At 45.2% G+C, this 13,055-nt stretch overlaps 1 protein-coding gene across 3 annotated transcripts in view; it reads right to left on the reverse strand.

Annotated features, from left to right (window-relative positions):
* Nucleotides 1–12,553, reverse strand: part of trim66 (tripartite motif containing 66) — a 19,184-nt gene extending 6,631 nt beyond the window's left edge. Inside the window, exons 1-11 of one of the 3 annotated variants that reach the window (XM_008290421.1) lie at nt 11,774–11,918; nt 9,577–9,815; nt 9,103–9,332; nt 8,044–8,257; nt 5,335–5,464; nt 4,891–5,007; nt 4,606–4,720; nt 4,202–4,348; nt 3,430–3,547; nt 2,451–3,262; nt 100–306 (exon numbers count right to left, since the gene is read on the reverse strand). In XM_008290421.1, the coding sequence (XP_008288643.1) occupies nt 100–306; nt 2,451–3,262; nt 3,430–3,547; nt 4,202–4,348; nt 4,606–4,720; nt 4,891–5,007; nt 5,335–5,464; nt 8,044–8,257; nt 9,103–9,111 (1,869 nt within the window). In that variant the 5' untranslated portion in view covers nt 9,112–9,332; nt 9,577–9,815; nt 11,774–11,918. Of the gene's footprint in view, nt 1–99; nt 307–2,450; nt 3,263–3,429; nt 3,548–4,201; nt 4,349–4,605; nt 4,721–4,890; nt 5,008–5,334; nt 5,465–8,043; nt 8,258–9,102; nt 9,333–9,576; nt 10,272–11,773; nt 11,919–12,462 lie in introns of those variants that run through there. The other 2 variants (XM_008290422.1, XM_008290420.1) reach the window with 2 other exon arrangements.
* Between the last annotated feature and the right edge of the window lie 502 nt (nt 12,554–13,055).

Raw genomic sequence — 13,055 nt, forward strand, 5'->3', positions numbered from 1 at the left:
ACGGTTTCTTTGCAGTGACAGAACTGGCCTCTTAGCTGTGATCACTTCTATTCCCTCTGACAGCCTCCGTTGTTCACCATGCATCTGAAGCAGGGTTACCTTAGCTGCAGCTCCTGCCTCGAGGCTGTTGGTGCATCCCGTGGGCCTCTCGGTGTAGGGGCTGGTGGACGGGGCTACCAGTTCTGTGGGGATGCTCTGGGAGCGTCTCTTCCTCCTCGAGCACACCGAGCTGGGGCTGAGCCGGCTGCTCTGAGCGTCAGACGCACACTCGCGGCTCGTCACCGGCACCTCCAGGGACGTGGATCTCTGTCAGAGACACAAACGTACACAACTGAGCAGGGCTCCGAGCTGCATCACACGCACAGATGCACCTGTTCGTGCCATTAACAACTGAAAGGAGGCGAGGAAGAGCGGGATGTGTGCGGCGGACGCAACCTTGAGTGCCGCACACGAAATGAACAAAAACATCACTCGGAGCCTATTCTGGGATTAAATCAAAAACAACTCAAACCCCACAAACACGCCGCATACATTAGTGTTATTGTGCTGGCAATGAAAGGTTTGGTTACCTCACTAATTATCTTATGTAAATTCAACATCAGGGCTTCAGTGTGTCCCTTTGATTAGCTGCAAATCACTCAGACTGCCTCTCTGTTATACTACATGTTACCTGATGCAGGTGTTTCAGAAGCGTCTCAGCTAATGTGAGCAGGAAGGGTGACAAATCATTTAGCACCAGGTTTTTTTTTAACATGTCCCTCCTCCTCTTTTCTTTTTGTTCATCTTTCCCCGGTACAGCGTCATACATATTCAGGCCAGGCTGACACTGAGCACATGCTCCTAAGTATCATGCGATTAAAACACTTACCTGATCTGTGCCCCCTGGGAGAGGCGTGCACGATTCAGACTGTGGAGAAAAATAGACTATAATCCTTCTCCGTGGAATGATGGTGGTGGGGGGGTGTGCAGGAATTTATCTCAGAGAAAACCACAGCAAAAATCAAACTGGCAGCTCCCACTATTCCCTCAGTGGCTCATTAATAACAGGTTAAGTACATAAATGACTGTACCCAAGTGGTTTTATATCATTTTCAGATGCTGTGACTTGGAAATGTAAAAATAACGTTTCTTGTGTGCTTATAATCATGCATCTTGAGAATTTTTTAGAGAGGTGATTATGCGGCTGCTGAAACCTCTGGCATCAAGTGTGATTATGATGAACAGCGCTCTCCTGCTTTTATTCTGCTTTAATTGTCAGAGCGGCTCTTTGTTTTCCCATCATCCTTCCCGTACAAAAGCAGGAGCCGTTTTCTGTTGCGCCATCTGTTTTCAGCCGAGCTGTCAACTGTGGGAAGTGATCGTTCTGGCATTCAAATAAAGTGTTCTTTCTAGTTTCAGTCATCAATGGATATTAATTAAAACTAAATGCTGCCTCACATTCAGCACTTCCTTCCACATCAGCCTTTTAGAAGCACACAGTAACCCTTCCTCCGTATGTACAATATTTTTCCTCCCGTGCTTTTGATTTGACTTAAATGTAACGACGTTTCACAGCTTCTGAAACGGGCTTTGTTGCCTTTGTCTTTTTTTGGTGTGTTTGTTTGCCTGAGCAAGTGTTTGAACATTCGTGTTTACAGAGGAAATAGGCTTAATCGACCAGTGGTGGTTTCTGTGAGGTGTGAATAAACAGCTTTGTGTGGTTTATCATGTCATGAGCTCTGAGCTGGGTAAAAAAAAAAAAAATTAGCCAGAGCCCATAGAAACTCTGCAGAACCACGTGTGAATCGAAAAACCGAAGACTGTATGCAAGTCTTACTTTGATCTAAAGACAAACTCTCTATTTGTTGCTTTACCTCACAGCATCTGCTTCCAGGCAGACTTTTCTCAGTAATATATTTTTGGACTGACGTGCTGCTCATTGATGAGTCTCACTGATATTTTTATAACATAATGTTGATTAAACACATTTATTTATTGCTGTCAATGTCATCTGGTGTACAAGATGTTTAATTACAGGTCACAAGTCAAGACATCGTGTCTTTGCTGTCTGTAATCATCGAGCGTCATGAGTCACAAATATTAAAAAGATTTGTTCAACTTGAATTGTTTTTTTTTTAAGGTGGTGTTTAACTCCAATGTAAGAGGAGCTATTTAAAGTCTTGACTCGTTTGATAATGACGGTTCTAAATAATACATCTATGCTTAGTTCACTATGAAACCTTTAAAACTGACTCTTAATTCAGTGATGGTCAACCTGGTGATTGTGTCGAAGCCACCACAGCCATACAGTCGACCACGTGGCGAGAGCGTTTGGTCAGCGGCTGTTGTTTGGATCTAAAATTGCAAAGTTTTCTATTTTCTACATTTGGTTGATTGTGGCATTGATGTTTGTAGTTTTACTTCTTGGTTACTACGATTTCATTCACACTGAAGTGCAGTTGGTATCTCACCCTGCCATCTCTGTGGTCTCTGAGCGTCAGTGCAGGTCTGGGCTTCTGCTGCTCTTTTCTCAGCTCGGCCGCTAAAGAAACCTGAAGCTGCTGCTGTTGGACAGGAGTCTGCTTCCTCCTCCCCTGCTGCAGGTCCTCATCCAGCAGCTCTCTGCCGTCAACCACTGCTGTCTGTCCACAAGCCTCCTCCACTCTGCACCTCTCCTCCCAGCTCTCTTCACTCGTCACATCTCTGTCCACAGCTGTGTGGCTGATCTCCTGGTGCAGAGCTGCGCTGGTCGACAGCTTCCCCTGACACTGGCCTGGCCTGCCACGGTCTGCACTCAGCTGAGCCTGGCTGTCTGGAAGAACTTCTCTCTGGTGTTGGTGGTAAGACAGATACGATTTAGACTGAGGGTGGGGCTGGGAGTCGGCGGCTTGTGGCTGAGACGCCGACCCTCGGCTGCAGTTGAGCTGGACGACCGGTGATGTCGGGGGAGGACACTGCAGGGAGCTCTCCATGTCCCAGCACCTCTGGAGAGGCTGGCTCTGCTGCAGGGAGGCGGAAATAAGAGCAGGCTGAGCACAGCTGGAGTTGTAAATTGTGGCGTCCAGCTGGCTTTTGTCCAGACTTGGATGATCTGGCTGAGAGGGAATGCCATGTAGGCAGCACAACTGGGGCTCACAGCAGGCCTGGTACCCGCAGCCTGGCTCTCGTCCTCTGTGAAACACAGGAGGCAGAGCCAAGCAGGTGATGGGCTGCGGCCTCATGATGCTGGAGCAGGCCAACCCCGGAGGGTAAGTGCAGTTTCCCCCCTCAACAGTCAGCTGGCCTGCAGGGCAACAGGGTCACAGTGAGAAAACAACATGTCATACGTCACGCATAGAAACAATACCAACAACAATAAAACAGATGTGTATATCGGGAGCTTTTTCCATGATCATTTTCATTCTGCAAATTGAACATTCATTATTTTTGCCTTCACAGAATGAACTTTACCTAAAGAAGAAATCTGCTTCGTCCAGTAACTGGCATCCCAGTTGAACTTGATCTTGATGGGACTCCAAGACTCTGGGAGGAGAGACGCTTCGAGCAGCTGCTGCATCTGAAGGGAAATCTGCAGAACGAATATATACAGTCTGCATAAACAGGATGCATTTAGTGATTTCCATAGGAGAATTACAAAGAAAAGCAAAGGTGCACTCAAAAGACATCTCCAGATAATAATGATTGATGAAAGCAGAGTTCTAGTGTAAAGCATGTCACGTCTTACGCTGAGAAAGATCCCATTATGATGAGTGCTACTGAACTAAATCAACCACAGGGACAATAAATACACTAAACAGTACAGAATATAGCTTCACATAGATGCTCTTAGGGCTGTGGGTGAGGTATGTTAGCGATTTACATGCAAGTGATTTAGTCTGAACTTCCATAAAGCTGCAGGTATCCCAGGAGACACTTTTACAAAATTATGATCAGAATTGATGCAAAGAAGCCAAGACATTCTGACTTTTTGTCCTTCATGTGGATGACGTTAACACCTCTTATGCCTTCATGTCGTTTGACGTTTTTTCTCGCCCCACCTGCTCCGACCACATAACCACGGGCTTTCCGTAGTTTCTGAGCCCACGCTAAAATAAAGCCAGTGATGCATCTTCAGCAGTTTTCTCAAGAGAAATTAATTATTATTGCCCTCACAGGACTGTGCATGTGTGTGTGTGCGTAACAATGAGACAGTGGACGTCTGCTGAGCGTCGTCTCTGCGTACCAGAGCCCTGCTGAAGAGCACCGGCTCTCTGCAGTGATGGGTCGTAGCCCAGGTGATGAACTTCTGAATGTGGTCCAGCTGGCCACATATCTCTATTGCCCCCTGCAGCTGGTCCTCCAGACGCTGCTGGAAACCCTCGGAAATCTTCTGCAAAGGAATTCAAAAATAATGCACGTGTAATTACTGGCATCCAGTGGCTGAACTGTGGGCTAATCAACAATGCTTTTTTTTTTTGACAGATGTAGTTCCTAAGATGTTGGTTTAAGCAGTTTTGACAGATTATTATTGGCTCTCGTTTGCTTGCTTTCAGGCCTGATTACATCATGGCAGTTACAGATTCTTTGCATGTACATTCACGGCTGGCTGAACGATAAGAAGGAAAGAAAGAATGAGAAAGTAATTACCTCCAGTTGCTCTATTAATAGGTTGGCTCGTTTGTTAAGCTCGTTCATCATAATCATCTTTGCCATTTTAATCTGGTTCTCTGCCTTCCTGTGTGCAATCTTTACCCCATGAAGCCTGCAAAGACAGAACGGGGGGCAAAAAATGTCTCTTCCAAAAGCAGAAGAAAGCAGCATTTCAGGCAGTAATTTATTCATTAGCTCGTTATATTTCACACTGTTAAATTATTGACTGGCGTTGCTCAGAAGTGGGACTGTGATTATGACTCTGTGTGAGTTGGGACCAACCTGTCCTCTATTTGTTTGGCGTTGTTCTCCACGGCAGACCTCCTCTCCTCCACCTGCACCATCAGGCTCTCAAACAGCCACTGCTGGTCCTGCAGGGCCTTCCCGATCGGCATCACCCTAAACACATGAGAGATCACAGCAGCCACCAGACAGAAAGTTCACTAATTTATTCTTTGGGCATGAGGAAGACCAGATTAAAATTTGTTTCCCCTGAGGACAAGACATTATGCAGGTGACCTTCGAGGCAGCTAGTGTGCTGTAACATCACAGAAAACAAAAGGGTATGAATACTTAATGAACGCTAGGCTGGCCAAGGGTAGTGTATGCAGATACAGATGATAAAAGTGACAAGGCAGTTAGAGAGCGTTGCAGCTCAGAGGAAGTTTTTAACCTGCGGTTAGCCCTTCTCTGCAGTGTCCTTGTGGTGTGCATCTGAGGACTGACCTGTGGTTTTTGTGGGAGGACAGGTGACAGCTGCTACAGCACAGAAGGTCACATGACTCACAAAAAAGCTCCAAGGGCTCCTGTCTGTGAGAGTGGCACATGAGGAGGGAACAAGGATATGACCCTGGGCCTGAAAGACATTCAGCGAGAGGAGGGAGAGGGGACAGAGGAGGGAGCGTTAGCAAAAGTCAACAGGCAATTCACATCCAGAGCGTGAAGAGGGCTCCTAAAAATGCATCAGAAGAGGACAAATATTTGTAGTAGCACAGTGTCATCTGCTAAACCAGCCTTTCAGAGTGTTCAGGCAAGCGACTTACTCCTTCGAGCCTATTTGTAGAACCGCTTTGGAAAGAAAGATTATTATTTAGTATTAAAACCGAGCTGGAAGTCATTTATAGCTTCATTACTGCTACAGTGGGTCTTTGGGAGTCATCAGAACAGGACAAACGGACTGAAATCAAACACGTGAAGCGTTCTGAAACCCTCACCGCTGACCCCACGCCGCTCAGACTGGATGTTAAACTACATATGGAGCCCGTCGCCGTGTTGTTAAAGTATATACTGGATCTAACTTTAAGAGCAAAGAAAGAAAAAGTTGAATTGCATTTTCTTCTGCTGGCTGCTGGTCAAACTGTAAAATAACAGGTTGTGCTGTGACAGGGAGTTCTCAGTTGCATTTTACGTTGGACTATATTTAGGCTGAAAGAAGCCACTTCCTGGAAGCCGCTGCCCCAGCCGAGAAACAGTCCAGCACATCGTTGGACTGTTTGGTAATTAATATGAGTGATTGAGCTTTTGGTAGGTAGAGTTTTTCACTTTGAACTGAACAAAGCTGCCTGTTTTGCCTGTTTTCAGTCTTTATGATAAGCTGAGCTCAGTTTATTCAATTCAATTATATTTGTATAGCGCATATTTACATGAACAAGTCATCTCATAGCGCTTAACAAAGGCAGAAACACCCAACAATCCAAAACATTTGGATTCCCTATAAGCTTCAGCAGTCTGCAGCAGTGGGAAGGAACCGAAAACCCCCGAAAAACCTCCGACAGAACCAGGCTCAGGGAGGGACGGCCATCTGCCTCCACCGGTTGGGTGGATGTAGGATGAATTATAAAATTTAGTTTACAGTTAAAGAAGTTATTAGAAGTTATTGTCCTTTTGTTCCTCCATTTCAAATGGACCAATGAAATATTCCATTTCGTGGTTTACAGCAGAGACATGAGAATGGCATCAATCCTCTCATCTAACAACCACCTAGAAAGGAAACAAGCATCTTTCCAACAATGTCAAACTATTACTTTTAACATCAACCACCATTCTGCTTGTTGACTTCTTAAACTGAAACAAATGGACAAAACTTTTCAAGATTTAAAATGTTGTTCAACAGCCTGGCTTTTCTGAAGATGAAGAAACAACAAACTGTAGAAGTTTGAATCTAATGAGTATATTCTGTCATAAATAAGACCTGGATCACTTTTTAAAAATATAAAATAGCCTCAATGCCGGAAACACTAAGCTGTCAGAACACTTCAAATCAAAATCCAATCCAGTTTATTGTCATGTTGCTGTACATACCATAGTGGTACAAACAAGATGAGAGAACGTTTCTTCAGGATCCAAAAACTAAAAGCAATTAAATAAAGAAGTGTTTGCATATCCGGATCAGCAGTTCACCATTAACTTCTTAACTTCTTAACAGATTTATAGGAAAGACTTTTACATACAACACAAGTGAAACTTTTGTTTAGTTCTGCAGCTGGAACAGCAGCTGTGAACACTGATGAGCTGCATTGTGTTGTGTTGTTGAAGCTGGTCTACCTCTGCAGGCAGATGCACAAACCCATGATACAGTTGTGGGAAATAGGTTGAAGCTAAAGGAAGCTGAGGTTGCAGTGGGACTGAGAAACAACGCTGAGACGAGTCTAAAATGAAAGTTAATATTTCAGTTCTGTCCATTCTGACTTTGAAGTGCCCTCAAACCCAAACTTACTAATACAGATACTCCAGAACATTTCTCACACATTTCCAAATGTGTCACAGAGGCAACTGTTGGCCCACAGAACGTCAGTCTAACAATAGCTGGATGAGGCTAATGAACGTAGCCCTGCTGCTCTCTGCTGGCCGGCTAACCTCAGCCAACCCCCCTCCTGCCTGCACATCATCACACATCTTTGCGGTAGAGAGCTGAGCATCTCCCCATCTGCATCGACTTGATCTGACTGACCACATCCTGTCTAAAAGCGCAGTCACACAGCTCTTCTCACAAGTACACAAACCAAACGGCAACACTCGCACATCACAATAAAGTCGCTGTGGATTGAACAATTTGACAACTTGTGCAATGCAGTCCCCTGCAAAAGCAGCTGGCAACAAAGCTGCCGGGCATACTGGAGGGGCTTTAAATAGCAGCACACTAATATTAGCAAAAATGAAATCATCCGAGCACTTCAGAATCTGGGCCACGTTGTTAAAGATAGGCGTAATAAAACACACGGATCTCCAGGAACTATTATTGCCACTAACATACATTATTCATTTCAGTGGTTCCTACTGAAACATGATTAATAATAAGTAAAGAGATGCGAGAACAGAAAGGAAAACAAAGAAGCCTTTCAAATGACAGCGAGTGCAGCCCCCATTAATAACCTGCTGGAACGGCCTGGAGAGGGAAGATATCAAAGTCTTGATGCACACAAACAAATATCTTGCCTTGTCCAGTAGGAGGCAGGGAGCTGGAGCCTCTCTGGTGCAGGTCAGGAAACTGGGCGGCACTGGGCCTCTGCTGCTGGTGCATGTCTGCGTACTGGGAGGCGGTGGCGGCTCTCTGATGCTGATGCACATCTGTGCACTGGTAACACAACCACTTGTTGCAGAGCGTACACAGACTCTGAGCGAGTGTCGGCTCTGTGCACTCTGAGCAGCTCTGGGAAGAAAAAAAAAAAAGAGCTTCTGTTTAAAAGACACTATGAGCTCATTTCACACACACACACACACACACACACACACACACACACAAACAGAGCTGTGTGATAAAAAGATGAGGTGGCACATGTCAGAGAGATTTGTGATGCTGCCTTCCTTTGGGGTGAAATCACACTTCAAAGAGTTGTTATACATTTTCAGGCTTGCAAATGCCTCAGAGACTCGGGGTAGGATGACGAGTCGCTGCTTGTGAAACTAAACCTGGGCCACGGCATCAGTTGTTAAATTTATTCTTTTATCGCTGATTTAATTTTCTATCCAAGAGCATTTAAACATACAAAAAGAACAGAAGAGAATATTTAAGCATAAAAAAGAAGATTTTTAAATTCATTACTGACAACATTGAAAAGCCCTCTTAGTCTCTGTTTGTTTCAGATATGAGCTGATAAAAGAACAGTAAATCTGTCAACATAAATCCAGTCACATGATGCACACGACAGCTTTATTTTGCTTAAGTTTCTTAATTTGTCCCCGTGGAGACGCTCATCAACTACAGTTGACCCTTCTCACAGATTTTGGAGCAGCGAACAGCACCTTGGGACCAAATCCACTTTTAAATCCCTTTGCCTTGTCCATAGACGATGGCGGGGGTATTCCTGAGATCTAACGGGACGTTTGAGGTGAGACAAGAGCAACACAAACACCGGAACCGATGCCAACTCATACAGAAAGGCCAACAGTGCACATTCAGAAACTGCTGCATGAAAGGAAACAATACCCCGCTCTATGAGAAAAAACAAAAAGTGAAATTGAAGATAGGAAGCGATGCTGAAAGAGACACCTTACCTTCTCCATTTCAGTGCTTTGAGAGTGGATCTGTTGCCTTCTCAGCAGGAGGGAGCAGAGAGGAGAGAGAGAGAGAGCAGCCTGACGCCTCAGCAGCAGAAACACTGAGGCTTCTTCTACCTGAGGCAGGAAGCAGTGCGCACCGAGAGGTGGCCCCAGAGGAGACGGCTTACATGACAGCCTCGCTGTGCTCCCTCCTCCCCCAGTTCATCCAAGTGTAGGACCCCTCACTGCAGCGGAGGAGAGGAGTGTCATGTTCAAATTCATCCTCCGCTCGGCTGCTGCAGCCACCAAAAAGGAAAGAAAATCTAATCCTTTTTCTTAAATAAGCCTGTGCATAATAATTGGGAATTAGGGAGATAACATAATTATTTTTTGTAGGGCAAAATATCCCCGGAAGCCTTTTCCAAAATGGAGGTAGGAAGACCAAGTGACCTACAATGAGAAAGGAGGGAGAAAGTGTAATGCAAGCACCTTTTAGGCTCTTTGGATGGGGCGCTGCGAGGCAGGGTTAGGTGATGTTAAGCTCAGGTTGTGTCAGGATATGTTGGGCTGGGCTGGGATAGGCCAGCTGTGGCCTTCTTCCCTTTGTCAGCATGAGGAGGGGACAGGTCCCAGAGGAGCTACACTCTAACGTAGCACACCGAAACCGGGTCAGGCTCTGATAAAGCTCCAGATGGGACTAGGATACACTCCTGCAATTCCCTCCAACACTGTGAAATCAATTAGGATTTTAACACAACATGACAGATAATTATAGCACACACAGTATGAGGAAAGAAAAGAAGTCAAGTGTTGACTAAGAAGAACGATGTGGACACAGAAGGGCTGTTTATTCTGACTGTGCCTCTGAAAAAGAAGCAGTTGCATGAAAGCTGAGAGAGGAAACACAGTGCTGCTGAAATCAATCGAAACTCCAACTCGCCACCAGACACAGGCCTGAATGAAACCACTTTGACATCTGGACCTATGAAGGAGTCTGCCTAACAACACCCCCTACAGCCTGACCTACAAATCTGACAACTTTCTCATCCTTGGATGCTTCAGTAGGGAGCTCAGAGCAATCCCATTCCCCATTGTGTGCTCAAAGACCCAATTTGAAACACAATTAGTCAGTCGTCGTGCACCCCGTGTCTCGTTCACTCGGCTCCGTGGCGCTTTCAAACTGTGCACTTGCTTTCTCTGCACCTTCACAGCATTTATCTTTCACACTGAAACCTCCCGCCAGCTTCCCTGCTCCGCTAAGCTGGCACTAGATACGCACGCCATCTCAAGAGATGTCACAATAATAGAAACCTGCGCTGTGATCTCTCCCTTGAAAGCAGCCTCGATGTAACATCCATTAACACCGGGGTGATGAGGTCACAAAGAGCGCGGGATTATCTCCAACCGCTCTTAAGTTATTACACCGTTTTACTATTTCTCTCCTTAAATAACTTTCTCTCTGTTCTGCAAAGAAATCCGTCGGCGTCTTCGTCGGCCTGCTGTCTATTCAATGCAAATAAATCTTTTAAAATGACAGTATATGAGAAAATAACCGAACAGCTAAACCCGCTGATTAAAAAGTCTGATTCAGTTGCTGCACCTTTATAAATAAACAACTTTCTAAAGAGGTATATTGGCAAAATTAAGTCTATCTCGTTGATAGCATCTAAAATAATCCTCGTAATTTACTTTAAAGGGGCATGCACACATTTTTGGCAGCTTGGAGGCAGAAAGGAGCAAACAGACAACCATATTTGATGCAACTTCAGCAACAACAAAATGATCTTTTCCACACACAGCACAGACACGTCTCCTCTGTGATGCTGAACCAGGAACATCAGAGGCTGGAAAAGAGGTTAATGCAGCAGCAAGACTCCCTGAAGCAGCAAAAAAGATCCATAAGGCTGTAATATTTCACTGTTAGTCCAATAATACAGTAGATGTAGTTATTCAATTCAATAATAATGTAAGATTTGGTTTGTAGAGAGTATATTCATCGCTGTGTTTTATATCGCGCGTGCAACATCTCTGCTTGTTCAAACCGTCATCTGCAAAACATAAAGTATTTTATTGCCACATTGCGATGTGCAATATCCAGGAAAGCATTCAGGAAGTTGAGGTCTCCTGTTGTTTCATCAGACTTTATAAAGAGGCTGCTTCCCATTTATTCAAGTAAAACTATTTGCAGTTAAACGAAATCATCAACATTTAGTGAGTAAATACGGTTGAATTTACGGCACATGTGCAGGTAAATAAACGAAACAAACAGGAGGGAAAAAAACATTTCCAGGACACTCATCACAGTGGGTGGGCTGCTCCAGAATCTGGACACCTATTTATAAAATCCTGTGTGCAGCCGTGATTTAAGGGAGCGTCTTACTGGAATTAAATCTGTTTTATTTATACAGCACTGGCCATATTCTGACAAAAAACTAGTCTATCTCTCTGGCTAAGTCTTATGAACAGGTGCATGGACTCAAACCTGCACAGTCCATCACTTTATAGCACAACCTGCATCATGCAAAATGAACAGCTCCATGCACACAGAGACTGCATGTGCAAGAGTTAAAGATGAACAATAAACATCAACAACAGGATCATTTCATAACTGCAACTATCTGCTTTTTGTTGCAGACTGTTTTTACCTGCAAACACTGCAACACAACAGCCTGATGATCACACTGACCTGATGAGGAAGCTGGCATTAACCAGGAGCACACCACCACCACCACCACCACCACACTTCACTGTTGTCTTACTCGCTGTACAAAGCTGTGGCAATTTGGGACTTCCAGTGCTTTTTCCTGCTGTCATGTTACACGTTTGGCTACCTGTTCCATCTGCTCTCCCGGCACTTTATTAACGTGCCTGCGATTAACAACAGCCAGCATGTCAGTCAGATCTGCAGAGAAACCTGCCCCCGCATCCACAGCCGCCCGCATCTGCATCAGCGGCCAGCCTCACCTCCGCCGGCGCATCACTCAGCCGCGTGATATTATTTTTTAGAAAGTGCGCATGAGATTACGCCCCTATCATGGCATCACGGGGATGATCAGAGAGGACAGCCCGAGCACGCAAAGTCAGCGCACTGACACTGTGTCTGCGCACGAATCAATCCCCGCTGCTCGTCAGGCGCCACCGCTCATGCAAAACCCCAAAAACAGCCTCCGACCAGGTGAACATGAGTGTTGTTGTCGGTGTGGAGGAACCGCGGCTGCTGCACACTGACGGCCTGTCAATCATCCTCTGTGTGTGTGTGTGTGTGTGTGTGTGTGTGCGGCTGCGTGTGTTTGTGTGTGTCTGCACAAAGCCCGAGTTTTTCTCCTTCTCTCTCTCTCTCTCTCTCTCTCTCGCGCTCTCTCTTTTTTTTTTTACCTTGACCCGCGCATCTCCGCCTGTCGATCCCTCCCCATCGGATGTCGCTCTTTGGCCCGGACAAAATTTTGGGAGATTCCAAGTCTCGCAGTTAATCGTGAGATTTTATGCCCCGTTCTCATGCAATACTTCTGACGTTTCCTCAAAGCTCGAGAGTGAAACTTGGAGGGAGGTCCGGGCTGGTGTCGGAGGAGAGCATCCAGCGCTGGGCTGCAGGGACGGGACGAGGATGGAGATCTTTAATATGAGGAAGTGATGTGAATGTGTAAATATGATGCATTAGAAGATTTTATCATCTAAGTGCACAAGTTTTATAAGAAGTCCAAATGCTTCTTATTATGTGTCATAGTATATATGAGGAGCTACTGGCTGCACTAGAATTTAATGTTTTGTATTTTTCTTTAAAAGTCTCTCAGGTGAGGCATCTCAAAATCACACTTTCATGCCTCTACACCTGTAAATGTCACCTTCCAGTAATCGTGCACACAAAGCATCTGTCATGTGTCCAGATTGCCTCAAGCTTTGTCAAAAAGGAAATGAATTTTACAATGATATCTAATGCCAAGGTATTTAACCTCTTAAGACCTGGAGTG

This window comes from Stegastes partitus, unplaced genomic scaffold (assembly GCF_000690725.1).
Source record: "Stegastes partitus isolate 25-593 unplaced genomic scaffold, Stegastes_partitus-1.0.2 Scaffold672, whole genome shotgun sequence".
NCBI lineage: Eukaryota > Metazoa > Chordata > Actinopteri > Pomacentridae > Stegastes > Stegastes partitus.